Source organism: Ixodes scapularis, unplaced genomic scaffold (genome assembly GCF_016920785.2).
Source record: "Ixodes scapularis isolate PalLabHiFi unplaced genomic scaffold, ASM1692078v2 PGA_scaffold9__187_contigs__length_104089568, whole genome shotgun sequence".
In the NCBI taxonomy this organism is placed as follows: domain Eukaryota; kingdom Metazoa; phylum Arthropoda; class Arachnida; order Ixodida; family Ixodidae; genus Ixodes; species Ixodes scapularis.
The window spans coordinates 30,020,345-30,047,289 of record NW_024609884.1 but is presented as its reverse complement, the minus strand read 5'-3'; the positions used below and the strand labels follow the sequence as shown (position 1 = coordinate 30,047,289).

At 45.7% G+C, this 26,945-nt stretch overlaps 1 protein-coding gene across 2 annotated transcripts in view; it reads left to right on the top strand.

Moving 5' to 3' along the window:
• Positions 1–26,945, top strand: part of LOC8040025 (enhancer of mRNA-decapping protein 4) — a 70,656-nt gene that overhangs the window by 36,312 nt on the left and 7,399 nt on the right. For both annotated transcript variants that reach the window (XM_029982891.4, XM_029982890.4), the window contains exons 17-24: positions 3,554–3,886; positions 4,226–4,469; positions 7,709–7,917; positions 12,900–13,055; positions 13,984–14,087; positions 14,219–14,384; positions 20,540–20,777; positions 26,348–26,546. In XM_029982891.4, coding sequence (XP_029838751.2) covers positions 3,554–3,886; positions 4,226–4,469; positions 7,709–7,917; positions 12,900–13,055; positions 13,984–14,087; positions 14,219–14,384; positions 20,540–20,777; positions 26,348–26,546 — 1,649 coding nt within the window. The remainder of the gene's footprint in view (positions 1–3,553; positions 3,887–4,225; positions 4,470–7,708; positions 7,918–12,899; positions 13,056–13,983; positions 14,088–14,218; positions 14,385–20,539; positions 20,778–26,347; positions 26,547–26,945) is intronic.

Here is a 26,945-nt window from a genome sequence, read left to right as displayed (position 1 = left end):
GCGAGTTGACACTTGCACGCATGGCCGCATTTGTGATAAACACAACTGTGGCTTTATTATAGCTACTTTACAGTGAAAATCTACAAAAGTAGGGCTGTTGTTACTATAAAAGCCTGTGTTATATACTGCATGCCATCAGTGGTCCTGTGCATAAAAAAAAATTGTGATCTTTTTTGCAGATTTTGAATGTAACGAATTTCAGATATAACAAACATATTTCCGATTTGTGTTTACTTCGTTATGACCGGGTTCGACTGTATAAACAAACATTTAGAAACAAACGAGTAAATTCTCAGAATAAATATAGATATTGAGATTTGCTGAATAATTGCTAGGGTCAATTCAGATCAGGATACATATCATGGAAACAAATATTAGAAACTCAATCAAATTGTATGAAATAACTATTGGAATAAACAGTTTGACTAACCAAGAACACTTTTAAGATGTGCCTTGCAAAGATTGCAAAATTTGGCGTGGTTATTTTCGAGTACAATCCTCAGCAAGGGAATTCCAGTTGTTAATGGCTGGAGAGAGTGGGGAATTTTGAACTTTGTTAGTTCTTGCAAATAGAGGGTTTATTTTAAGATTGTGGTCACGACGTAAGGAGTTGTGTGGTGGAAGTTGGCAGTAATGGTTTCGAAATGAAGAAGAGGAGTAGTAAATTTTGTGGAATATGACGAGACGAGAAAGTTTAGTTCTTTTAGTCAGTGAGCAAAGGTCGAGGTTAGTTTTGATTGCAGTTAAGCTTGATGACCTTGACTAGTTATGGGATATGAAACGAAATGCTTTGTTTTGAAAAGCGTAGTCCAATTTAGCCCTGACAAAAGATTTATATGCTGTTAGAGTAACACAAAGTGGAGTACGGTATACCGTAAAATACTGGGCAAGCGCCCACTCAAAATTTAGGGATAATCGCTATAAAAGGGGGGATGGACGCTTGTCCGGTCATCAATTTTACACATCAATGTACTGTGCATATTTTCTCAGATCTTACAAATTTGGGTATGGGCGCTTAGTGTGGAATGGGCGGATGCGCAGTATTCTATGGTAGGTTATGTTTAATATATCTTAGAGATTTACAAGCAATAGACACTACAGTGTTAATGTGAGTATTCCAGGTAAGGCCGTCAAAGTGTTACTCCTAGGTATTTGTAACTACACACTTTTTGGAGAGGCAGAGTTGGTAAAGTATAGTTGTGTATTGCAGGCGTTCGTTGGCTGGTGAATATTAATAGTTTACTCTTGATTACATTGACCTTCATCTGTTATCTGTTACACCAGAGTGAAAACATATTTAAATCCTGTTGTAGTAGTAACGACTCTTCGGTATTAATAATGCGATAAATGACATCTGTGAAGAGCCTGATGGATGACGTATGTAGGAGAAGGTCATTAATATAGGTAAGAAAAATATAAGCGAACCCAAAACGCTGCCCTGTGGAACACTTGATATTACAGGGAGGTTAGGTGATAGGCCCTGTCCCAGGTGGACAGCCTGTTTATGGTTATTTAAGAATTCAGCTATCCAGTGAATAATAGAAGGGGGAATATTTAGTTCAGAAAGTTTGTACAGAAGTTGTTGGTGAGGAACCGTGTCAAATGCTTTTGAGAAATCAATGAAGACTGCGTCAGTGGTGCTAGAGGAGTGAAAGTTGCTATGTAGGTCCATAACGAAATCAAAAAGTTTGGTCTCGCATGAACATGGGACATGGGACATGGGGATAGGTACGATGTGCCTATTGTGTTCTCCGCACCAAACAAACTATCGAGACTGTGTCGCAGAATCAACAATCCCCGTGAGTCAGCAGATCCTTGCAATACGAAGCACCGCAACAGGTACACGGAATGTGCCACGGGCTTCATATACGAAATCCCCATGTCATTCGGATCATCGTACATTGGCCAAACGGGCAGATGCTTTAATGATCGCGCCCGCGAACATGCTGCGGCTACACAGGCTACCCCGTCAGGACACCTCGCCATGCACTGCAGCCGTTGCTCCTGCACACCGTCATTTAGTGACGCAAGGTTTTTGGCCAGATACGCCGATCGGATATCGAGGGAGCTGCACGAGGCCTTCGAAATAAAAGAAAAGGGCAAGGACTGCATTAGTGACACGTCTGTGTCACTATCGGCAAAAGAGCACACTTTTCTACGAAGGGGGCTACACCGGACGTTGTATGACTGTGTAGTATGACTGTGTTGTTTTCCATGAGTATATAAGAGTGTGGTTTTATCATAAACGCTAGTTGCGAGTGCGCCTTGTTCACGTCTCCTTTCTTGTATCTTGTCCTTGTGTATTTTCGGCGCCCTGAAAGTTAGTGATATCTGTCATTTGTTGCTGCTAGGTTTTTAATTAGTCTGCTCAATTTCTCCACATCAGTAGGGCCAGGGTTGAGCTCATCATCTCTGCGAAGACGCAATAACGCGTCGAAAAATAGAAGGCAGCTAGCATAAGGTAGTGAAGTTAAGCAATTAAACACGAAGGTTACAACACTACAACAAATGGTTGATAGGCATGTTTTGTTGATGTGGCATGGCACCTCTAAGAGCAGTAGGTTATTGGAACGATACTATTTTGCATTCTTCAAGTAACAAACCTGTGATATGAACTGCGTTAGGTTCTGCATGGTTGTGTCGTACCCCGATGCTTGCGATGGTGGTAGATCCTTTTGTAGACAAATGCCTGTCAACAAAAACGGAAGCGTTCCTTGTCGTGCGGTTGTCGTCGAGCTTGAACCACCCACAAATGACGCAGCAGGGGATTCCTGACGAGTAGTGCCAGTGAGGCTGACGGTCCAGTGATGTTGAGCAGCAGCACCTGTGATATAAACTGCGTTAGGTTTGGCATGGTTGTGTTGTGCCCCCAAGAGAAGCTTAGGACAGAAAATCTCTCCCGAAGCTCACCAGGAGCTGAGCTTCGGGAGAGATTTTTAATCACACTCAGAATACCATTTGGTTGAAGGTAATGGGTTCGCAGTATTAAGTGCTTTCCATATTTGATCACTGGGTATAGGTAATTGTTCTAAGGTAAATACAGATGTGACATAGTTATTAGTTATTACATCAATTTCTTATAGCTGTGGAACTAGGGGGATGAAACAAATATTAGCTTTTTTAAGTGGGAGATTTCACTATTCCTGTGTTTGACCATATATGCAGATGTCAGCAGTTTTCTTCATATTTTTTTATGCAAGTTTTTATTTTAATGCAGCAAAAATGGTATTGAGAAACAGTCATTCAGTGTACTTATAAAGGAGCAGGCACAGCATGCTCTATCGCAAATGATTCTCATGTGAGGACACATTTTGACAGCAGCAATCAGCGTGTCTTTTTTTTTTTTTTTTTAGTGATACGACGATGATGATATATTTTTATCTTCATTCGTGGCTAAAATTGACTGACAGTCTTGTATGCACGAGAGTGCTAATTGTCCTACCGTCCTTTTGGGATTGGGCATGCTGCAGCCTTCTCGCTCTTCGCCTCTGAGTGGAACTTTTCGTGAGTCTGCCCTCGACTGCTGTGGCACACGCTCGAACCCGGTTTGCAGGACCCCTGGTGGTTACTCCCTGCACACTGACGCCAGCCAACCACAGCGGCGACAGCGACTCCGCAACGAGCTTGAGCGAGGAGGCTCCGGAGGGAATGCCCCTATTGGGGGAGTCGATCCCTCTGCTGGAAGTGATGACGGCAGAGACCCCACTGCTGGCTGAGACCCGACCGTGCCAGTCCGGCGAAGAGGACGAACCGGCGCCGGGGGAACCTGAACCACCGAGGGAGGTGGCCAAGAGCACGCAGCGGCCCTCATCTCAACAGAGCACGACGAGCACATCAAGCCACGAGGTGGCAGACATCCTGGCTCCCTCGGAGAGGCTGGCCAATGGTGCGCTTCCTTTGCTCTCGCTCTGAGCTGCACCGCAGCCTCTGCTAGATTGGCCGCTAATTTGTTCCTGGGGTCAAGCTGAAGCTAAAGGAAGTGGCAAGTGCCAGGCTGAGGAGGAGCCTAGGTAGGGCAGGTTTTCAAGAAGGTGGATGGCTCTCTACGGTCGGAGCATTATGGGCAACAGTGGCACGGGTTCAGAAGCGGGGCTCAAAGATATTTCTTTCTAACTTTGTGGAGACGGTTATCTCAGAGCTAACTACCTGCGTTTTTCGCCGTGTAGTGTTACCTTGAATTAAGTGATTGAAAGGCTGACGAGGCGGCGTTTTTTGCTCTACTCAGCAAGCCACAGCACCGAAGAGGAGGAGGAGGAGCTCGACCTGGGGCTGGACTACGACTCGGCGGCAGAAGAGCTGCAGCCGATAGGAGGGCACGGTGAAGGCGCCCTCCTTGCACCCCCCGTTGAAGTACCGCTCGTCAGCGCCTGCGATGAGACGTATGTGGAGGAGAGCAGCAAGGGCAAAGGAGATGGCGCCTGGCCAGAATTACCCAGCAGCACAGAGGCGTATGCCGCTGTAGCATCGGGGTGGGTTGTGTTTGCTTTTTTCTGGTGATTCATAAAGCATGTTGATCAGTTTGTACCTTGTCGCTCTAAATGAACCCTCAGAATAGTGTCAAGTCCAGCCGTAGTGGACCAAAAGCTAGACATGGCAGTATTGAGTCAATGGTGAATCTTGTAGTAAATAGTGTGAGGTATACCATGTGCACCCATCTACTTTGCTCCTCTTATTTTAGAGCGCGGCTCTTAGGCGCACGTTTCCGGCTTGAGCGGCGTCGCCGTCGGCGTAATTGCGCGGTGCATTATGGGGAATGTCCTATAATGCAACGTGCGGGACTCGTGATTTCACGAGGGTCACTTGAACTCACGAGAGTCACGTCGCCTCACGAGGGTCACATGATGTCACGTGACGTTACGAGGGTCATGTGACCTCGCGAGGGTCACAAGGTCGGGAGGGTCACGTGACGTCACGTGACCTCACGTCACACGCTGCATTATGGGAAACGTCCCACGATGCAATGCATGGGGAGCAGGAAGAGGGGAGAAGGAGGAAAGAGGAGGGGGATAGAGTTTGAGGAGGAGGAAGGGGAGGAGGAGGAGGGATGAGGAGGAGGAGGGGCATACCCTCCCCTCCTCCTTCTCAAGAGCTGCGCTCTAATTCGTTATTGCAGGAAGTCGTAAAGGTCTTTCATTTTTTTGTTCTAAAAACTGAAAGATGTTTTAAGTGAACAATTAGCAGGAAATCGTACTAACAGTCCAATTCGTCGTGGATGACCTCATTCTTAACCACCATGTTAAAGGGGCAGTTCAACAGGTTTTGTACTTTCAGTAAATACCTCTTAAAAATAATCGTTGATGTCCATAACCTACAAAACATAGTTAGTTTTTCTCTCTATGCAATGACAGTCTCCGAAAAAATTAAAGAAAAATGAGTGGCATTCACCCCCTCAACTCAGTCAGACCTAGCAGCAACGTGGTCTGGTGCGAGTTCTATGTTGCCAATCTTCATTGCAGCCATGCACTGTGGTTGGCAAAGCACAGAGCATGTGCCGAGTTCCAGACATTGTCAGGGTTTGGCTATTCCTCATTGGAGCGATTGGACACGAACCACTACCCAAAAGCTCAAAGGGCATTGATTGTCACGAGCCCAAATAGAGTGCCTGCGGGTATACTTGGGTCGACTGGTTTAGAACAATCTGAACCAGTCGAACAGTACCCTCCCAAGCAGTTATATTCACGGGCTTCAAGGTGTCACAAAAAGGACAATTTAAATGGCAGTGACAAGGAGACGAAGAGAAGACAAACGCCCAGCCAAATAAGTCACCCGTGAACAAGCGACTGAGCAGGCCATGAAACGTCGGGCTATATAAACACAGTTGGTTAGAGTACTTGCAGTTTCTCTCATTATTATTCACCTAACCAGGCAGATTTCTCCCGAAATGTTTACTTTTCAACCCTCTTAACATAGTTATCCCACATGAAGAAACTCTGCACATTTCTTCTTGTAAAGTATATGGGTGATTTCCATATACCAGATTTTCGAAAAGGGTGCTTATTCGCCTACAATGTGCAAAGAAGTAAAGGCAACAGCTGTAGCACGTTCGCACAATGCGGGCGAAATGGTGTAGTCACGTACCAAAGGACAGGGGTGTGAATTGGTTATTGCACATTGCCGTCATGGTAAGCATCGTGGATACCACTGATGACTGCCACGGGCTCTTGGTGTGCCGAGTTCCAGACATTGTCAGGGTTTGGCTATTCCTCATTGGAGCGATTGGACACGAACCACTACCCAAAAGCTCAAAGGGCATTGATTGTCACGAGCCCAAATAGAGTGCCTGCGGGTATACTTGGGTCGACTGGTTTAGAACAATCTGAACCAGTCGAACAGTACCCTCCCAAGCAGTTATATTCACGGGCTTCAAGGTGTCACAAAAAGGACAATTTAAATGGCAGTGACAAGGAGACGAAGAGAAGACAAACGCCCAGCCAAATAAGTCACCCGTGAACAAGCGACTGAGCAGGCCATGAAACGTCGGGCTATATAAACACAGTTGGTTAGAGTACTTGCAGTTTCTCTCATTATTATTCACCTAACCAGGCAGATTTCTCCCGAAATGTTTACTTTTCAACCCTCTTAACATAGTTATCCCACATGAAGAAACTCTGCACATTTCTTCTTGTAAAGTATATGGGTGATTTCCATATACCAGATTTTCGAAAAGGGTGCTTATTCGCCTACAATGTGCAAAGAAGTAAAGGCAACAGCTGTAGCACGTTCGCACAATGCGGGCGAAATGGTGTAGTCACGTACCAAAGGACAGGGGTGTGAATTGGTTATTGCACATTGCCGTCATGGTAAGCATCGTGGATACCACTGATGACTGCCACGGGCTCTTGGTGAGCGGTAAAGTGGGCACGGCGTGACACCGGATGCTCAGTAAAGCAAGCAATGCCGGTCAGTAAAGTAAGCGTTGCAGGTCAGTAAAGTAAGCGATGCAGGGCGAGCCGCAGAAGCCTGCCGTTCCACCCCCCTCATTCCTGGGACAAAGTACGGCCTTGGTGTGGCGGCACCGTTAGGAATAGTCTTTGGCTGTGATGACGCAAGCGAAGGTGCAGGTTTCCCCGGTGTTGTTAAGCGGTGAAGGGAAGGTGTAATGTTGACATTCAGCATGCATTCAGGGACACATGAAGAGAAACAATGCAAAGCTCTGCTGGTAAGGCGGGTGCAAGGCAACAAGTTTTAGCAGAACATATTTTATGTTTCGGGTTGGGTTCGAGAAGTAGAGATGTTATGGAGATATCAAATGCGGTGGAAGTTTCTAAAACCCTCCAACATTACGTGTAGCAGCAGTTATAACGGGAGCAATATTTGAAAACACCAGTTTTGAAGTTATCATTAGCATACAACAGGGGAAGACGCTCCGCTGATGCTTCGTCATCACATCGTTAGTGACGTGTTGTCGGGGCTCTCTCTTCTCTCTGCGCAGCCTGGGCAATGGAAACACCCAACTTTTCTCTCTCCTTGTGCCATGAGGGGAGACAAGAAAGGTTTTTCCATTTTCGTTGCGACGACAGACAACAAACGCAGACACCAAAACCCCTGCTAAGTGTCGCCTGTAAAGCTATTGCTTTAAAACTTGAAGTGCCAAACCAAAAAAGGGAGTGGATTAGTAGTTGCAGCTGCAATTTGGAGCACTCTGACGCTAGCGTGAAGCGCATACAGTCTGTGAAATGTGTCAAGGAGGGTTGTGGGCGGCGTGCAGGCTTGCCCCGGTGCTGCCCCCTGTGCCACCCCCAGTGCCGGTGGAGGAGCTGCAGCTGCTGGCGACACAACAGCTGGAGCAGACGTCCGCACTGGCCCAGTCCCTGGCTGCCCTGGCCAGTCAGGTGCAGCGCATGTCCGAACAGCATTCGCAGACTGACGACTTGCTCTCTTCCCTGGTGGCCGAGAACCGGGCCACGAGGGCTGCACGTATCCTTCCCTCGGCACTGCTGTGTCATGATGCAGCTTTTAGGGGAAATCCCCTTTCCTCGGCCATGGATATTGTTGCTAACTCTTTTGGTTTTAAATCTCGTCTCATAGGCCTTCAGGAAAGTGCTACAATTTTCTGCTCATTCAAAGGTGGAATATGCTTTTGGCGAGGGTAACTTTGTGAAAACATTGAGGCTGGTTCACACATTTGTGTTCGAGTGGACTCGAGTGCGTTGCATTGCCACTTACGACGAGAGAACACTGGTGCCATCTGCCGGATGGCCCCGAAACACTTTAGACCTGCATAAAGATTTTTATGTAATGTTCTAAGTGACCATTTCTCATAGATACTGCATACCATATTTACACGATTGTAAGTTGACTCGATTGTAAGTCGACAAAAAACAATCTTTAGATGCGCATTTTATTGCGAACACATGAGAACGGCAAAGTATTTGTTTCGAAAGCCCGGCCTCTAACACGCGATCAATGCCTTCTGGCGTGCTTTGGCTGCGCATTCACAGGCGAGGTGCATGAGATGCCTAGGCGTTATCGAAACTAGGAAGTTCACGCTGGAGGCGGGACAACGAAAGCTGCTCCCTGTCCATCTCACTCCGTCCGCGACTAGACTACTGCTCATCAGCACTGGTGATGTCACTCCCGTCATGATCATTGCTATGTTCTCAAAACACGTCGTAGGCGTCGTCCAATGAAATCTTGCACTTCGCAAATGACAGCATCAACCACATCTTTCGCGCTTGCTGGGCGATCACGTTGCACGTCACGGGTAGGGACCGATTGCACACTTTTGCGGCGTTTGTAAGCGTGACCTCCAACTCCGGAAGGTATCCCCACCTATCCAGACTTTGGCCTGCGGAAGCCTCTTCATTTGCCGTCACAGTTTAGGATCCCGTGCCATTGCAGACCCCACTGAAGCATCACCTGCTCCGACGGGCCGAATTTGTGTCCAACAGTGCAGTTGTTGGTTGCTTCTGGGTGAAGAATGGTTATGCCATAAATGAGCACCAAAAACCTAGACTGCCCGGATCACGCATGTCAATACAAAAAAACATAGCTAGCGCTCCAGCATGATCTCGAAACTTGATCAAACGATGTGCAACCGTGAATCCTGCGAAAAGAAGCCGCAAGGACTGAGGGTGAGGCTGTTCCAGCGGCTTTCGGAGTGGATCTTAAGTGCCGCCACCCCCGGGAGTCGGGCACACTGTGCACTGTTCACCGCCGTATATTCCGATTAATTTGTGAATCGCTATCAATAATACTCGTTCGTGCAAATAAAAAAATAAAAAAGAATTTGTAAAATGAGCCCACAGATTAGCGCAATGCTACAGATACAGCCGGCTAAACTCTTGACAACCCGAGGTGTTCTTGATATTGTGATTGTTTTGTTTTTGTTGGCGGTGCAATGCTTTGATTCTATCATAAGTCAACAGCCCCCCTCCCCCCTTTCACTGCACTTCAAATTTCAGGGGTGGAATGGCTACGCCATTTGCACCATTTTGCGCCAGACGCATGTGTCTGCACCATCCTGCGCCATGTTGCAGAAACTGCACCACAGCTAATTCCTCGCACCATTATGCGCCGAATAGCAAAACGTGCGACAAAAAACGTTTTATTGTCTTGGTCTCGGTTTTATTGACTCGATTGGCAACAATGAGCGCGTTTAGCCTGGTCGGCCTTGCAATCCTTTTCTCCCTATGTATCCCGAGTCGGAAGCGCACGAAAAAACTCTTATTCTAAGCGCTACACCACCTGCGACTGGATTGTTATTCTTCAACCATCAGCAGTTAAGCAAGTCGGCTGAGGTGAGGTCGAGTTGTTAAGCGTCAGATTGCCTGAGGCTCTGCGGCCCGGGATCCGTACGTCAGCCAGTTGAAAACAAATGAGCAAAACGTTCCTTTTAGTACTTCATTGTTAGAAGTTGGAACCGCATTCTCGCAAGATAAATCGTGATTTGATAGAACTGAAGCGCGGTCCGATCTGGAACCTTGGTGGCCAGCAGCTCTTACGCGAGTAGTAGATCTACTCGGCGTACATTAACCTTGCTCCTGTTTATCGCTTCAAATACGATAACTTCGTTAATCGTAGTCTGCTGCTTCGATATCGAGTTGCACAATAGGATAAAATCAAATTTGTTGCCCTGTTCCTCCGTGCAACTGCACGTCCGTTGCTTACGCACGTCACGTGGTTTGCACATATAATTACTATGTCGAGCATGTGTGGGTTGTGCGATAAGCAGTGCTGATTTGCATTTTGAGCAGCTAAAAGCCACTCGGAAAATATCAAGAACGCTATCTTCTGAAATATAGGGTACTTGCTTTTTGATTCTCATTAAGGCTCACAAAGTTTAAAGTTTTTGCATCTGTTACACTGTTATCCTATCTACCTAGGTCCCTAACCTCTCATGTTCATCTATGCTGTTAAGGACAATTGAAATTGCTCCCGTGCTTGTCTAAGACACAAGCTGAAGTGCAATGAAAACTGATCTGAGCTGCCCCTAGCCTGCTCCAGAATGTAGTTTTAGCTGCTCCCAACCTGCTCCAAAACAGCTGTTTCAGCTGCTCCCGTGGCTGCTCCCAAGTACATTTCATGAGTTTCACCCGTGGATTTTCAAAAATGTTAAAAAGGGGTCGATTTGCGTTTGTGTAAAGACGATAGATCTGATGTCGCAAATACTGCAAAAACTTCTGTCTAGCAGTGATGGAAGTGCTGCGCCAAATTGCGCCAAGGACGCAATCCTGCTACATGTAGCGCCAAATTGTCATTTTACCGAAGAATTGCGCCATGCCTGCGCCGAGATGAGATGTAGCTATAAAAAATAAAAATTGAAGTCTTATCAGAGCGCGTGGCAGTACCGCGGTATTTTCCACACCGCAACTGTTACGCAAACCGAAACTGCGAGGGCGTATTATCATCATCATTATCATTGAAAGGAACAACATTAGCAACATCTGAGACCAAAGCCGCAGAGGCTAAGCAAAGAACCATCCCACTGAGCAGCCTATTTAAAAAAAATAAAAGAAAAGGCCGAGCTTGTGGATGTTGTCAATGTTGGCCCGCCCTGTTCCCGTGTGCTAGCTACCAGCGGAGTCCAAGCTAGCGCGAGCCTAATGCTCTGTGCATTCCTGACTCGCGCGTGGGCTCGTGCAGTGTGGGTACCGTTACGGGCTCCATGCGCGCGCTTGTAGCTTCGGCTGCATTCGCACCGAAACTGATATGAAGTATAGTTTAGTTGCACCAAACTCTGGATGTAGTGCTGGTAAAGCCTCACCGTCCTTTTCGGAGCACAAAGCACTGCGCGACTCGCGCGACGGCGGTGTCTGCTCTTTGGGTGTCACTTCTCTGCAGCGCGTCGGTGCATGCCAAGGAGCGCACTCAACGGGTTAACTCGCCGTGATCCGATCGTGACTTCACCAGCACATCGAAAATGAATCGGAATATTTGAAGCGAATATCAGAAACCGCAATATTTGAAGCTGCTGCTGGCCGAAAGACAACTCTAATCTGAACTAGAACATTCCACAACAGTGAAGGTCATTAGGTGCTGCTGCAGATACCTTAAAAGAAGTGGAGGCTGATAAAGCTAAATATTCTGTACCATCAGAACTCAGTGTGACATATTTAATTGTATTTTTTTATCTGACGAGCAGATAAACTTTATTTAAAAAATGTTTTTTCTTGTGTTTACTTTGTTGAATTTTATATATCCTGTCTTAAAAAGGCAACAGGTGCTGTGTTCCAATAATAGAGATGGGCTTTATACATAGCAATGCAGCATTATTTCATTTTCAAGTAATATGCCAGCATATGCCGGACCCTGCTCCAAAAGGGCCACTACTTGCTCCAGAACAACATTTTGCCTGCTACAAGGCCTGCTCCAAAAGGTCAAATGGCACTCCCATCACTGGTCCAGTTATAGTAGGTAGTTTTAGAGGTACCTGGCATCAAACAGTAGCTTTAGTGCTTCTAAATAGACCATTTGCAGTATTCCCAAGCGCCCCGGCCCGCACTCAAGGAATCATGGGAACGGTGTTCCTTCAGCTCTCTAGTGATCGTTAATTTTGGACCGACTCCATGGTTACACAGTTTTTGAGCGTAATTCGAGGTCACCCTGAACAAGCACCTGATATACCCCAAGGACCTGTCATATCACTTTTAAAATTTCTCGTCAACGTCAGCATTTTTGATACTGCCCATGCGATCCACCTTTCAACCTGGCTGAGCTGCAGAAATCTCTTACAGTATTATCATTCTCGTGATTGTTTTTTGAGCAGGAATTGCTTAAAAAGCCCATAATTCACAACAACAAAAAACAGGATTTAGCTCGGAGTCCGCTGGGCTGTTTATAGCATTTTTAGCGTTTCTAACTTAATATCAGCATGATAATAATGTAAGAGATTTCTCTAGCCCATCCAGGTTGAAGGGTGGACAGTATGCACAATATCAAAAACGCTGACATTGAGGAGAAATTTTAAAAACAGGTTATTGATTGGGGTATATCAGGCGCTTGAGGAGAAATTTTAAAAACAGGTAATTGATTGGGATATATCAGGTGCTTCTTCAGGGTGACTCCGAATTATGCTCAAAACCTGTGTAACCAGAAATAGAGTCGAAATTATTGATCACTAAGAGGCTGAAGGAACACAGTTCCCATGATTCTTTTAGCGTGGGCCGGGGCACTTGGGGGATATAGTGAATGGTCTATGCTCAGAAGCACCCTCCCAAGTCCATCGAGGCCACAGTCTGACTTGACAATCTCTACAATTACTGGTTTTTTGAGATCCAGGACATGACACCATTAGGTGCTGGCTATTCCACCTCGTTTCCACATTCTGCACCGAACATAGTGTGTCTTTTTCAATCTTCTGGTAATTCTGAGGGGCTCACTGACAGCGCTGAAATTTCCCAAAGGGGCTATTGGCTGAGGTCTCGCTTGTTGCCATTCTACCTTGACATTTGTGGCAGTGACACGCTTCGAGGCCACCATGGCTCAGTTGTCCAGTGAGCAGCGGATCAGTGCAGAAAAACAGGCCAATGCTGTGGTGCAGTATCTCTCCTCCTCTCTGCCTGCCAGCCTAGACAAATCCATCTCCAGGGAGGTGAAGACTTCTGTGGTCCCAGGCAAGTTCTTTCCTTGTCTCTGCACTTGTCTTGCCTCTGCACCAGCCTATAGAGGAAGTAGGTTTTGTAAGATCTGAGAGCAATACTGTGATTTGATGTCATGGGTCAATGTGTGTTAGTCTAAAGTCTTCTTGGTCAACTGTCTTCTCCCCAGTATACATTGGACTATATACACTTACATAGTTAAACATCAGCATAGCCGACAATTGGGATGGAATTTACTAGTATTTTGACTCTCCAGAAATAGCCAGCTAAAAAGTGTGGTGTAACAGAGTGCTCAGTCATACTAATTGGGCAGTTACCCAACTTTACCTTCAGCAATTGGAGCGTGATGTTAGTTGAAAAATAGCAGCTGTTGTACAGAGGCAGGGATAGCGATAGCTGCACCTTTGCACCATTGTACTTGATCAAAACTAGGGTGCAAATGCTCTTAGTCACTGAAATGTTTTTGTATGGGCTCAACTTGGAGAAGTTCCTTCTTTTGTTTGCAAAATTGACATCTTCAAGCTACAAATTGAGACAAGCCCTTTGCTGAAGTAGTGAAATTACCGATAAATAGATATGCTCCATTGATTATAACCACCACTTTTGTCACTTCTGCTCGCAAGTTGCTAACCTGCTTCATACTGTTGCAGCTAATTTTTTATGCCCCATAAATTTATATAAAATTACTACATACTGTTTTTTTTAATTATTATTGCAATATGTACGTAAGTTGCAAAATTCCTCAATTTGTAAATTTTCTTTTTCCTTTTTTTTTTTTTAGTTGCTATTTGCATGAAGCAACAAGCAAGCACCCTCCCAAATCAAAAGAATATTTGGCCACTTGCTTGAGTAGGATTCATGCATTCATTTCTGCCTCCAGGTTATGAGGCACTGGGTAGTTTCTTCCCAAGATGTTAATTACTTGGCATCATTGTGTATGCAGCTGTTTGCCAGACAATGGATGGGATGTGCAGCGAGGTCTCCAAGAGGTTGGAGGCGACAGAAGCTACTGTCAAGGACTCTGTTTCTAAAATGACCAAGTCAAAGGTTGGTCTAGCAGGGTCTCTGCTTTCCGCTAGCTTTCAAATTTTTATATAGAAGTTTGTCATATGTGCTTGTTTGCAGGCTGTACGGGAGTGTTTGACGGGAAGGTGCTTACGGATTTCTTTGTTTTGTAGGCCCTTATAGAAGCGGTGTCACAGGCGACAAGCATTGCAGTGCAACCACATGTGACTGCAAACTGCAGAGAGATCCTGCAGAACACATTGATTCCCACGGTGGAGCACATCTGCCAGAACTTGTTCCTGAGGCTTAACGAATCTTTCAGCAGAGGAACACGAGAATGTGAGGCACTGTCTACCTTCCTGCAATCTAGTTTTGTGGTTGGTGTGGTATGTCAGGTCAATTGGCTGCTAGAATTTTATTTAAGGAAAGATAAGAGTAAAAAAACTGCTGTTTGTTTGTTTGTTTTTTTATGTGGCTTTGAGTTGTAGGGCATTTGGAGTGATGTAATTGCTGCGCCAAACTGCGCCAAGGGGCTAACCCTGCTACATCTGCTATATTTCGCCAAAATATGGCTAATCTGCGCCAAGCCTGCGCCAAAGGACCAATTTTGGTAGCCTTTCAAAATTCGAAACTAAACTGAGAACCGTAATTGAGCTTGCGTGAGCTAGGTGGCATAAGACGCCGCCCGACACAGAGTATCCTGCATCAATCGTCTATTCGGTCTTGCATGATTTTTCCCACCGTCTCGCATTTCGCGCTGTCGTCGTCTCGGGAATCTTGTCTCGCGTCTTTTTTTCTTTTTTCTTCGGGGCACGTCGGGGCGTGTGCGGACGCCCCGACGTTAGTCTGCTAGACATGCTGTGAAACAAAACCACGTTTTTGCGCGGCGAGAGTTACTTTGTGAGCTGAAGCGCTCGCACGACCACAGTCGCCGTGGTCGCGCGACGTCGTGTGTTGCCGTCCCCACGTCACTGCAGATATGGCGCTTTTTAAACTGAAACGCATCGACGTTCCTGCTCTTGTTTAAACATACGCTGCTATAGAAATCCCTCTTTAACTCAATGACTGCTTGGCAAAGTTTTGATTACTTAGGTTTCTCTCGGTGGGCTTTCTTTCGAGAGGGACCCCGGTACGTGAAAAATCTGCCGCGAAAGAAAGTGAGCTGAAGCAAAGAAGGCAATGTCTGCACGCTGAACCCACACACCGCGCTTGTTTGTCTCGAGTTCAGTCGTTGCACAAAGCACTCCAAGAACTTTTTGACCCTGATTCGCAATGTCTTGCGTCGATACGCTCAGGTTCTTTTTTTCTGTATGTTTAGCCTGCACCTTGCCTGCCAGCCTGGCAAGCACGCTCCGCTGGACTGTTTATTGTCATATGGTGGACAGTTACATTTTGCATACTATTTTGGGAACCGGTTGGCGACGGAGGGGAGTGGCATGGTTTCGTTTTCGGTCCAACAGCCGTTGTCTCCGCTCGCGCGACGAAGCACATGTAACTGCAAGCCTGCCGAAGTTGCCCTCACATGCATGTGAACATTATTGCACGAGAGGCACCAGCTAGGACGCTTGCAATTCATTGTTTTACGTTTGCTTACTTTTTATAAAAATGTGCCACGTAGGGAACCAGTAAAACTGTATACTTGTGGGATGTCTCAGCAGCAAAAACACAAGCAACGAGTTCCGCTTAAACACGTCACATCACTACACAATACAAAGTGGCCTTTGTTTGTCCAGCACTTAAAACAAATATTTATTTTTCCAAGGTATATGCTCCAAAAGTCACTTTTTGTGCTCCGCAACACTGTTTTGGCTGCTCCAAAAGCCACATTTGCTGCTCCAAAACACTGTTTCGGCTGCTCCAAGAGGTGCTCCTAAATGGCTTAGGCCAATCACATCACTGCATTTGGTATCTTTGAACTTTCACCTTTTATGTATAAAAAAAATCTAGCCCTAACCTAATCTCAAAATTAGTCAAATATGCGTTTGAAGCTTTCCTGGTGACCCAGAAAGGCATACATTTCAGCCATTTTCGCGTGCACGGTCCTTCAGTTGTGGCATTGCTCGCCATTTCATTTATTAGTAGGCCAAGCCGTCTTGTTGCAGTCTTCGGTACCTTCATTTTTTCACGTAAAATAACAAAAAAAAAAAAAGGTTTTTCCTGCCATGAAATAGTTGCCACATGGCATTCAAGTTTGTTTTTTTGTTTTTTTTGTAATTTTGGAACTTTGCAGTTTGTGCACAAATTTAATTTTTTCCTATCTCAACCGAATTTGGCATGCATATGCTTTAGGATCTGTAGAATTCAACTATCTAGGTTTGGTTGCAATGTATGTATTTAGAGTCGTAGAATGTTATAGAAGTATTTGCGAACCCTTTGAAAATGGCTTTTTTTGTGATTTCCAATTATTGGAAGACAAAGCAAGTCTCACACACAATGTTTTTGTTCATTACCCTGAGTGCTTCATAAGGAGCGAATCAGGTTGTGGTATTCTGCTCTCTTAGATTTGTTGGCACATCTCACATGTTCACAAATGTGTTTTTTATATGCGTATTGCATTCAGAACATAAAACAAACAAGCACACAAACAAACAAACACTAGATTTAGAAAAAGGAGATAAAGCATTATAAACTGTGGCATTCTAATTCGGCTACCGTATTTTCCAAACTATGGCCAGTCAGCAATGGCCAGGCGACGCCACGAGAGTGCTGTATTGAGCGCCACAAGCGGAGGCGTGTCTGTTAATGGGGGCAGCCAGTCGGGCCATGGCGAGCAGCCGCGACACTGGTTTCAGCAGTCCCCGTGTGCACGTGCCCACCATGTCCCTGGTTCCTTTATGCGGTTTTAAGACCATCGGGAGCCTTGATAGTTCAAAATGTTTGGAGCATATTCTAGAGTTGTCATTTGGACATCATTTGAGTTGTCTTCACCGCTAGTATAAAATGTGGGCAATTAGAACCACACTCTGCATGCTAGAGAACGGTGCACACATTGCAATGGCTGTAATGTGATATGCAAGCCTGGTGTAAAAAGATGACAGGCAACAAAGCGTATGTGTGAGAAGGATATTTAGGGTTTGCATTAGCTTTTTCTAAAGAAAAACTTTTGCATCCTATTTTCTGCACACTTTCACATATGTTACCAGACTCAGCATTAAATTTGGGTGCCGAAACTAACAAAACTTTGTATGCTACGAAAATCCCTTATTTGAGAACTCGCAGGTTTGGAAGGTTATGGTTGCGACCGCGCATGCCGAATGGCTATGCACGCATGCAACTACGAGTGCCGGAACGGCCCGATTGTTCCTACCATACTTGGGTTGTAATTCAATTACAGCAATTGAATTACTTTTGTTGATAATGTCTAATTGTGATTAATTACTTTTGGTTAAAAGGAATTGTAGTTTAATTACTTTCTAGCGTCAGTAATTGCAAAATTTCAGGCACAATTGCAATTACTTTTACAGGACTTTGTGTAGCCGACGGAACCTCTCTGAAAGCCTCAGCGCTTGCACAAGCGGCCTAGCGCTCGGTGACACACTCGCACACATAGACATACACGCACAACAAAAATAGTATTGTGTTTGTTGTTTTGTCGCTTACACTGCGGGAAGAGAGACAATCCTCTTTGGAGCCTACCTCAATGGCGCCATATCCTGAGCGACCAGAAAACAATAGCATAAACATGTCAAAATATTGAAAGGACAAGAGATTTAGCTTCAGCTTTCAGCCGAGCTTGGGAATTTTAATTGTCTGTTTTTTGTTTTGTTTTTTTCTGCCAGTTTTATACGTCTTTCTTCCAGTACTGTCGCATAATTGTACCTTTGTATTATTTTCAAGTCTATTTCCTGTTGGTTTTACTTCGTATATTATTTGCCTAAGCATTTTGGAGACCGGCCTCGCACCTGTGAACATTGCCGCCAATGGTTCGGGAGCCCCGATTCGGTTCTTATATATTTCTGAGCCATTATAATTTCAACTCAATGTAAATAATTTACTATACCATGATGTTTATATTTATATGGTGTCATACCAGTGCGTGTGGATTTTAGTTTTATATTAATACTTGTAAAATATTCATATATGACTAATTGTCGCATTTTTATTTGCCGAGCTAACAAAAGTCTGTCAACCCAAATTTTTCGTTAGCCGTCTGGCGTCTTCCAGCATAAGAACTAATTTATTATTATTTATTAAAAATATAAGAATGTAGTACTTCATTGCCCCAAACTGTCGATTTCTATCATGAATTTAACAAAATTCATAAAAGGAAAGTACAATACGTCACATTTATGCAGCGATGCTTAAAGGGGCCCTGCAATGACTTTTTGACTGGTTTTTAATTTGCACTGAACCTGAGCGTACTGAACGTAGTAACTTAATCCAACTTTTCTTTTCTCAAATTTCGCTTTATTTTAAAAGTTATAGGCAAATTAGAATTACAAAAACAAGCAAAAAATAGCCTCCTTCATGACGTTGTAGGTCCTGGCTTGAGTGGCCTTGAACTAGAGGAGGAGTAGTGAGCTCATCGAGCGCGCACGGCTGCCACACTCCGTGTCGACGGCTCGAGAGGGCGCCACTAAAGCACGTATTGGATACGTTGTATGAAGCGGGCGGCCAGGGCAGCTCGCATTGCTTTTGCTGCGCGACTAATCACTAATTCGGCATAACACTTCATTGGCCACAAACCACAGCAAACACGGGGTAAAGATCAGTTCAGAACGGGAGCCACTTCGCGCTGACGCACCGTCAAATGGCGAAATCGCCAGCAGGGCCCGCGCCGAAGGCCTTCGGAACGCCCGGAACCGGTCGGATTCTTGAGCCGGTATACGACCACAGCGCCGCCGCGTATATCCGGGACCTTTCTACGCTCCTCGTTCGTCGTAGCCTCATCCCACTAGCCTTTTCTAGTATGCGCCGTTTTTTTCCGCCGCTTGGTGGCGGGTATGTCGACGGGTCATTTCTCGTTTCCGGACTTTCTAAACTGCATTTGTTTCTTTTCTGATCTAAAATAGTGAACAAAAACTACTTTCATACATAATTGAAACGGTTCGCGACACTTTTATTTTGTATCTCGACTAAAAAAAAGCTCTTAGCGGCTTTGACCAGTGGCAAGCCCAGGACCAAAGACGTCACTTTTTGCGCGCTTTCGGTACCGTGGGTCGCCCTCGTCGGTGGAGGAGGTTTCCGCGTCGTCCGGTTAAAATATGTTGCACTGGTATTTAGTTACTCTCTCCGTGCCCGCTGGCTTGCCCGAACCCCAAGAGACGTGGAAACCGCAAAAAAGGTAGATGCTTAAATATGATTGCAGGGCCCCTTTAAGGCTCCTCAAACATTGGGGCAAGGAATGAACAAATACGTTACATTTTATGCAACTCGTTTAAAGCTATATGCTCAAGTCGGGTCGCCCTCAGAAATAAGTAATTGTAAAGTAATTTCATTACTTTTGAAAAGTAATTTATAATTGTAATTAATTACTTTTCATGTAGTAGTAATTGTAATTGTAGTTAAACTAGTTTTGAAGCAAGGTAATTGTAATTCTAATTACATTACATTTTTAAAGTAATTTACCCATGTATGGTTCCTACCATACGTGGGTAAATTACTGTAACAAACCGGCAAAAAATAAAATTAAAATAACTTCATAGACAAATAAAATTCCCAACCTCGGCTGAAACTTGAAGCTAAATTTTGTTTCACTATTTTGGCATGTTTACGCTATTGTTTTCCGCTCGCACCGCAGACAGTGCTACACGGCGCCGTTGAGGTAGGCTCCAAAGAGGATTGTCTCTCACCCCGCAATGTAATCAAATTTTAAAAAAATGCGACGCTATTTTTGTTGTGCATGCGTGTGCATGAGTGTCTATGTGTGTGAGTATGTCACCGAGTGCTAGGCAGCTTGTGCGAGCGCTGAGGCTTTCGAGAGGTTCCGTCGGTGCCGCAATGCTTTGCAAAAGTAGTTGTAATTGTGCCTGAAATTTTGCAATTACTGACGCTAGAAAGTAATTAAATTACAATCGCACAAAATAGCAGCGAGGTCATTGCACCGTGCAAACAAAAGTTGCCGTGATGCATTGCAGCAGTGGTGGCATTGCCAAACTGGCCACCGAGATTGGTTGATTACTTTGCACCTTTGAAAAAGAAGAGAAGCGTATAAAAGCTAAAATCTACACAGGGCCGTAAGTGAGCCAAGAGTGGTGGAATATGGGTGTTTCTTACCAAATCAAAAAGGGCAAATATTCTAAATTAAATTTCATTGCTGATATTGTTGTGGTATGCAGTGCAACACAAACCTGGCTTATGGGCGAAAGCGTGCGTTTCTCATTGGGTCAGCTTTTGCAATATAGAGTATTTAGGAGCTAAACCCGCAGTTCCATGCCTGTAATCTGGCTCGGCTTTGGTTTTGCCCGAGGGTCTAGTTACTGTCAGTGTTACAGCAATGGGGCCTGCGTCTGGGAGAAACTGAGGATGTGTGCCGTTCCCTGGTGCATGTGCAGTTGTGCACCAGGTGCAGGTGTACCTGGAGAAGAAGAGCAAGGAGCGCGTGGATGAAATGACGAAGAATGTGCGGCAGTCTGTGGATCGCCACCTGCAGACTTCGGAGCGCTACATGCAGGCCTCGGTGCGCAACCTGCAGGAGTCTCTGGCAATCCCAGACCTTCAGGGTCCCATGGAGCGCGCAGTGCACGAGGCAGTGCAGGGGCTCGGGGCAGCCGTGCACCAGTCCCTGGCTGGGTAAGTGGGTCTGGGGACTAACTCGACTGTGAACTGTGTTTAGGCTCGACTGTGAACTGTGATCACGCTTAACTGACCGAGATGCTGCTACACCGTCTTCCCATCTCAGCTGGAGCCAAATCTAGTGTCACTTTTTTAAGCAAGGAAACAAAAATCTAAACACTTCAAGATAATGAAAGCCGCATCGACATCACTTGTTGTTGTTTTCTAAAATGATGCAAATTGTAATCATAGACGCGCAAAAAAATACTAGAACACAAAAAGAAAATACCACGCGCGCGTGCCTTTTTTATTTTGTTGCCCATCTCTCCACCTTCTCACGTCCTCGCTTTTTATTTGTGATGTAATCGATTATGAAATTTGGAAGCTTTGTAAGCGACATTTCTAGAATATTTAATAACGGCATTCGTAAAACCTGTTTTTTAATGTTCGCGAGAAAATCGGAGTCCGGAAGTGATGTCGCCTTTCGGCTTTTATCCTTCCTCTGAAAGCATGGCGGTGCTCGGCACCTGTAGCAGTGCGGATGATCGGGGAGTCGGGGTATCGGACGAAGTTCTCGGTGTTTGGTAGACTTACCTCTAGTCTGGGTTTTGCTTCGTATAATGTGACCTGCTGCGGGAATTTCGTCGGAACGACACCACGCCTCAACCGAGGTACCATTTGAATGCCCAATGCTCAGGGACACTTGCACTGATCTCATAATCCTCGTTGACAAAGTGTCGAGAACAAATAAAGGACTTCAATCCTAAGCCCTCGAGTAGTCCTTCAGGAATTGCAGCTAGCCAGTCCGCCTTCTCTGACGCATTCTTCGGGAACCTGTGCAGCGCACTTTCGGTTGTGACTCTGCCGCGGGGCAGCCTTTCACGGAGCACCTATACAACATCGCCCCTCATTTCACTCACAAAAGTCCGCTGGGCATCCTCTTCGACCCTACACTGTTTTAAAGAATTTGAGATCGCTGGAAGGGCTCTAAAAGAACTTCAGGCTCGGAAGTGAAGCGTCGTCTGCTCACAGTCATAGGCAGCACACATGGATCGCGTTATGCGGACTAACACGACACTTCCGGTTGGAGGCGGGAGAGAAACTCGAGCTACAGGAGAACTCTATCTTTGACGTCGCTGCACTGGCACGGATCACGCAGGAACTTCAAATTCCGCAGTAAACTGGTGGATGCGGATAAAAATTAGACGGATTTTGGCGGATTGCAGATCGGATGCGGATGTCAGGGGCTGCGGATGCGGATATCCCCGTATCCGGATCTAAATTTTTGCCCGGCGGCATTCAGTTCGTCGATTGACGTTTGATCTACAGATCGTTTCGTCAACATGCGACGTTTGATCGAAAGGCTTCTCGTGTTCGTTTCATCAAAAATCCTGAGACGTTTTGTCGCACAACCCTGCTATTTTCATAACAAACTTTTTGCGTCTCGCCTGGATTACAGGGGGGAGGGAGGCATGGTTTGGTTAAGCACGCCTTAGTGAATCGAACGCTAGCTTTTAGCGGCTTAGTGGAGAAATACGTTGTACAAAACTTTGCAGGGGCACGCGCCCACAAAACGTACCGCGTCGACGAACAGTGTGTCCAAGTGTATGTCCGTGAAAAGCTGTCCACGAAAGGTATTTCCACAAAGCGCGTTTCGAAGAAACGATAGGGATCGTAGAAATATCTGATTCTTACTGAAGATTGCTTCAGTTAGTGCATTTCATCTCGTCAACAATGCTATCTATAGAAAAAAGAAACCGCATCTCCACGTGGTGAACGATGTTGATTGGGGCGAAGCTCTGGTGGTGCTTGTCTGCATAGCCGCTGAGCCGCAGCATGCTGAGCCTTTTGTTCGTTTTCATCCATGTCACGCTGCGGTCAAATGCTCAAATGCGTATATAACTACGTTCCATACCACACATTCTCTTTCTGACATGGATGAAAACGAACAAAAGGCTCGGCATGCTGCGGCTCGCCGTCTACGCAGACAAGCACCACCAGAGCTTCGCCCCAATCAACATCATTCACCACGTGGAGATGCGGTTGTTTTTTTGTTTTTTTTTTTGCCCTACACGAGCACGGGAGCATGTGCTCACGTGGTCGTGACCCGACGGCGGACGGACATACGGACATAGCTAGCCCCTAAGGAGCTTCGCCCCTAAAAGTAAAAGTAAAGAATGCAGGGCATCAATCGTCCTGAGAAAGCTAGTACATTGGCAGGGAAAGAGTAGTGCGCTGTGAAGCAGTATCAAGAGTGGAAAACTTTACCAGGCAAAGAAAACCTCAAACGAACAAGTCACAAGAAAGTAGAATAAACCTCCCCCTCTCCACAGAGAGTGGTGTGGTCATGATACCAAAAACAAAAGAAGTGCTTGGACAGCGAGCGCGACCCTGTGGCGCCACGACTTGCAAAGTTTCGGGCGGCGCACGCACATAGGTAGCCCTTAAATTGCCTGTTTCTTTTTTGTATGCTTAGAGTTCTAGCCAAGAAAGTCCGGTAGTTCATATTTGTCCGGTTACGACGCCAGGGCGCCGCAGTGCCAGCAGCTGCCGTGCACAACCTCCGTAACCGCTCCAAGCAAAAAAAAATTTTTTTAATATATATATCTGGGCGCCTGCAGGCTGCGATCTTTCTCGAACAACACGTTAGTCGATCCGATCAGGCCTTGGACTCTGACTTAGCGGCACATGTGCCCACTGGCTGACACGAAACACCGTGAGACTGGAGGCGGCCGCATACGCTCGCAGTAACATCACAGAAAGGATTTTGTCTTCCTACCACTGCTTCTCGTCCTCTCTTTGCAAACTTTCTTTTTTTTTATGACCTTTTTTCTTAGGCGTTCAGACTTCAGTGGAGAGTTAAGGGGCCACAGGTGGAAAGTTTCCGATTCCGCGTGCGGCGGGGAAGAACGCGGTCGGCATGATTTCCGCTGATTTTGCTAGTCTAAATGTAATCGTAACCTCTGGTGGTTAGCAAGAACATCGACATGGTTCCACATTTTGCGGATGCGGTTCGGATACGGATACAAAGTATGCGGATCGGATACGGATACAATAATGTAAAAAGTTTGCGGATGCGGTTTGGATGCGGATACAAAGTCTGCTAATGCGGATCAGATGCGGATACTCAAACTGTTATCCGCGTAGGGCTCTAGTGCCAATTAGGGGAGACACTATCCGGTAAAGTCAACTTCTGTACCGCTCGCTTGATTTCTATCAAACTCTCAGTGCAAGTTTATATGAGTGGCAAGACCATCCCTGCCATATTTCATGATCCTATGTCGATTCTGAAACTTGTTAGGAATGTTACAATATGGAAATCAGTTTGTTCGCTTAGGAAAACTATCGTTCTAAAATAAAATAAGAATTTGATTTTTATGTGTAATATAATCATAGGAATACCCATAGCACATACCCAGCTAGTTTGTTTGCTATATTGCATTGCTTTTCGCAAGTATAACTCCAAAAGACGATTAAATTTTTTTTTCGTGTCTGCGCTTTTTTACAAATGTAGTCTTTTTAGCATAAAAGAAAGGTAAAGTAAAAAAACTAACCAGCCAGGCATGTTCCTCACAAAATTCTTTCCCAGAAAACCATCTAAGAATAATTCTCTTTTGTGTACTAGGAAAACGACAGATTTCCTAAAGTGAAATTTATGCCTAAAAGTGGAACGGAGAAAATGCATTCAAACTCCAACCCCTACCTTTTCTTTACTATCGGTGGACCAAAAATCATTTATAAAAAATTGACTATGCAGTGTAATCTAATTAAACGTTCTGGGAATACTCACTAGATGTTGGTGGATGTAAATATGGCATTTCTTTTTAATCAACTTTTTTTGCAGAAATGTTTCTTTCTATTTTTCTATGTACTGTCCTCCCTTGCAGATACATTTCCTCAACTTCCAGGTGTTATATTTTGCTCTAAATCAGGACTTCTGGTCAGAGTCCCACTGATGTGCAGACGGTGGAGTTAATGAAATGCTTGCAGGATTCGCATCATTTTAATCACTCTGCCCATCAAACTATGGTCCGATTACTAAAAATCTAAAAGGCTGAGGGATTTGTCGTCACATATGCTCGAGCATTAATCTCTTTCAAAAAGAAGGTTTTGTATCTCTTCGTTGGCTAAAGCAGCCATCCCCACCAAGGCCATGTTTTAGTGTGAACTCTCGCAACTGCTTTTTTTTTTGTTGGCTAAATAAAGCATTCTCTCTCTGTCAAACAGCAAAACAAACGAGCAAACTGCCCAAGGTAAATGGAGCAGCAGGCCATATGCCAGAGCGTGCTAACCAAGCGCCAAAACCGAAACACAAGTCATACTCGTGGTTGGGCTTAAAGGTCCGTAAGGGGCGGCACGAGTGACACTCATTATTGATAGGCGAGGGGGTTAAGGGATTGGCGGGGTAGATGATGTATGCGATTCCTCATCTTCTATTACCCGTTCGTGGGCAAACAGTGCTTGGAAGAATTTGTCCAGGAAGGGGAGTAGTTGGGAAACTAATGCAGACCAAGGATGTGGGGACAGTACCAATAGGTATGTGGAATGTTGGGGAAGCCAAGGAGGGGGGGGAAAGAGGAGGAGGAGGGAGGGAGGGTGGGTGGGTGGGTGGGTGGGTGGGTGGGTGGGTAAGTGGGTGGGTGGGTGGGGAAAGAATTGTATCAAATGGAGGTGATCGAGGTGTCTCTGGGCTTGCCGGATGATGCTAGCATAGGTCCTGGAGAGGGAAGCTGGAGGGAGTGGGAGGCGGTGTTCTAGGTGTGTGTGCCATTGTTGGTGTTGTGAGGTGCAGAACGTGTGGGGTGATAATAGGTTTGCCGGGGAGTGGGAGTACCCTGAGAAGTATTAACTCTGGTAAGCGTGTTAGCATGTGCGATCCCTTCCACATCCACGTGGCCAGGCTTTGAGAATAATCAACTTAGTGACCTTTTAGAGCTATATTTACGGCGCAACATGAATTTGTAGTTGGCACCCGCAGGAGCCACTACGCTGGTCACGTGGTAAACCTGTGCACTGCCACAAGTTATGCCATAGCTGTTAGTACTGCTGCTGAAATCCCCAGAACCCCCACCCAGTCACCACTGGCTGAGCATGGCGTGCCGCCGGCTTGAACGCATTTCTTCACTCCGTCGCCGTCAATTTTTGTCCGGCGCACATGTCTATCACATGGTGCTTGCGCTGTTTTGGGAGCTTCCTATGGGCTCTATAAGTAACTTATTAATCTTAATTTTTTTGTTGCACTTAAAACAAAGATTACTAAGTAATTTGTTGAGCCCATACGAAGCTCCCGAAAGAGTGCAGGCACCATGTGACTATAGCGGTCAGTCACATGACCATACCGGCCACTTTTCCGCGCGTTCCTGTGGGCGCTAACTACAAATTTGTTTTGCTCCGTAAATATAGCTCTAAAAAATTTTTTTTTCATTGTAAATTTATTTTATGACATCTTTTTTCTATCCTGTTTAAAAAAGAAAAAAAAAATCTTTTGCATATGTTTTTTTAACAACTTTAAAAGCTGTGTACAGGAACAGCGCAAGAAAGCCGTCGGTCTTGGGTCCTCAGCGAGTGGTTTGTCTGGCACTTTGCAGCCAGCAGGAGCAGCTTCTGGCTGCCCTGAAGGAGGAGCTGCGGGAGACCCTAAAGGAATCAGTGGCCCAAGCGGCCGCCGAAGGAGCCACTGTCCGGTCCCAAATGGCAACGCCAGTCCCCATGGCAGACCCCCAGCTGCTGCAGCAGCAGATTGGCCTGCTGGTTCGCCAGGGCCACTACAACACAGCCTTCCAGCAGGTGAGTGCCCCCCTCCCCTCCATCTGGGGATGACCGAAACGGTTGGGTTCCTCGTGAATCGGAACTACCATACCACTGAATTGCGACACTCGAGCACATGAAAAGGATGGTAAACCGAAATTTGGATTTTAAAAAAAAAAAAAAAATGCAGGAGATGTAGGCGAGAGACGCTACAATCCCTACAACACTACTCGTAAGGCGATATCTCGAATGGACGGCCATATTTTTTGGAAAAAAGACGTTGAGATTGAACCAGGCTGACGAGGCGCGTGACGTCAAGATATATTGTTTCCTCCTCTCTTCGCTTCGCTCACTCAAGGCGGCAAGGCGGAGAAGACGCGAGGCCGTTCCCTCTCCTTCTCGGAAAAAGAAGACGTAAACATATCTGTCAAATGTGCC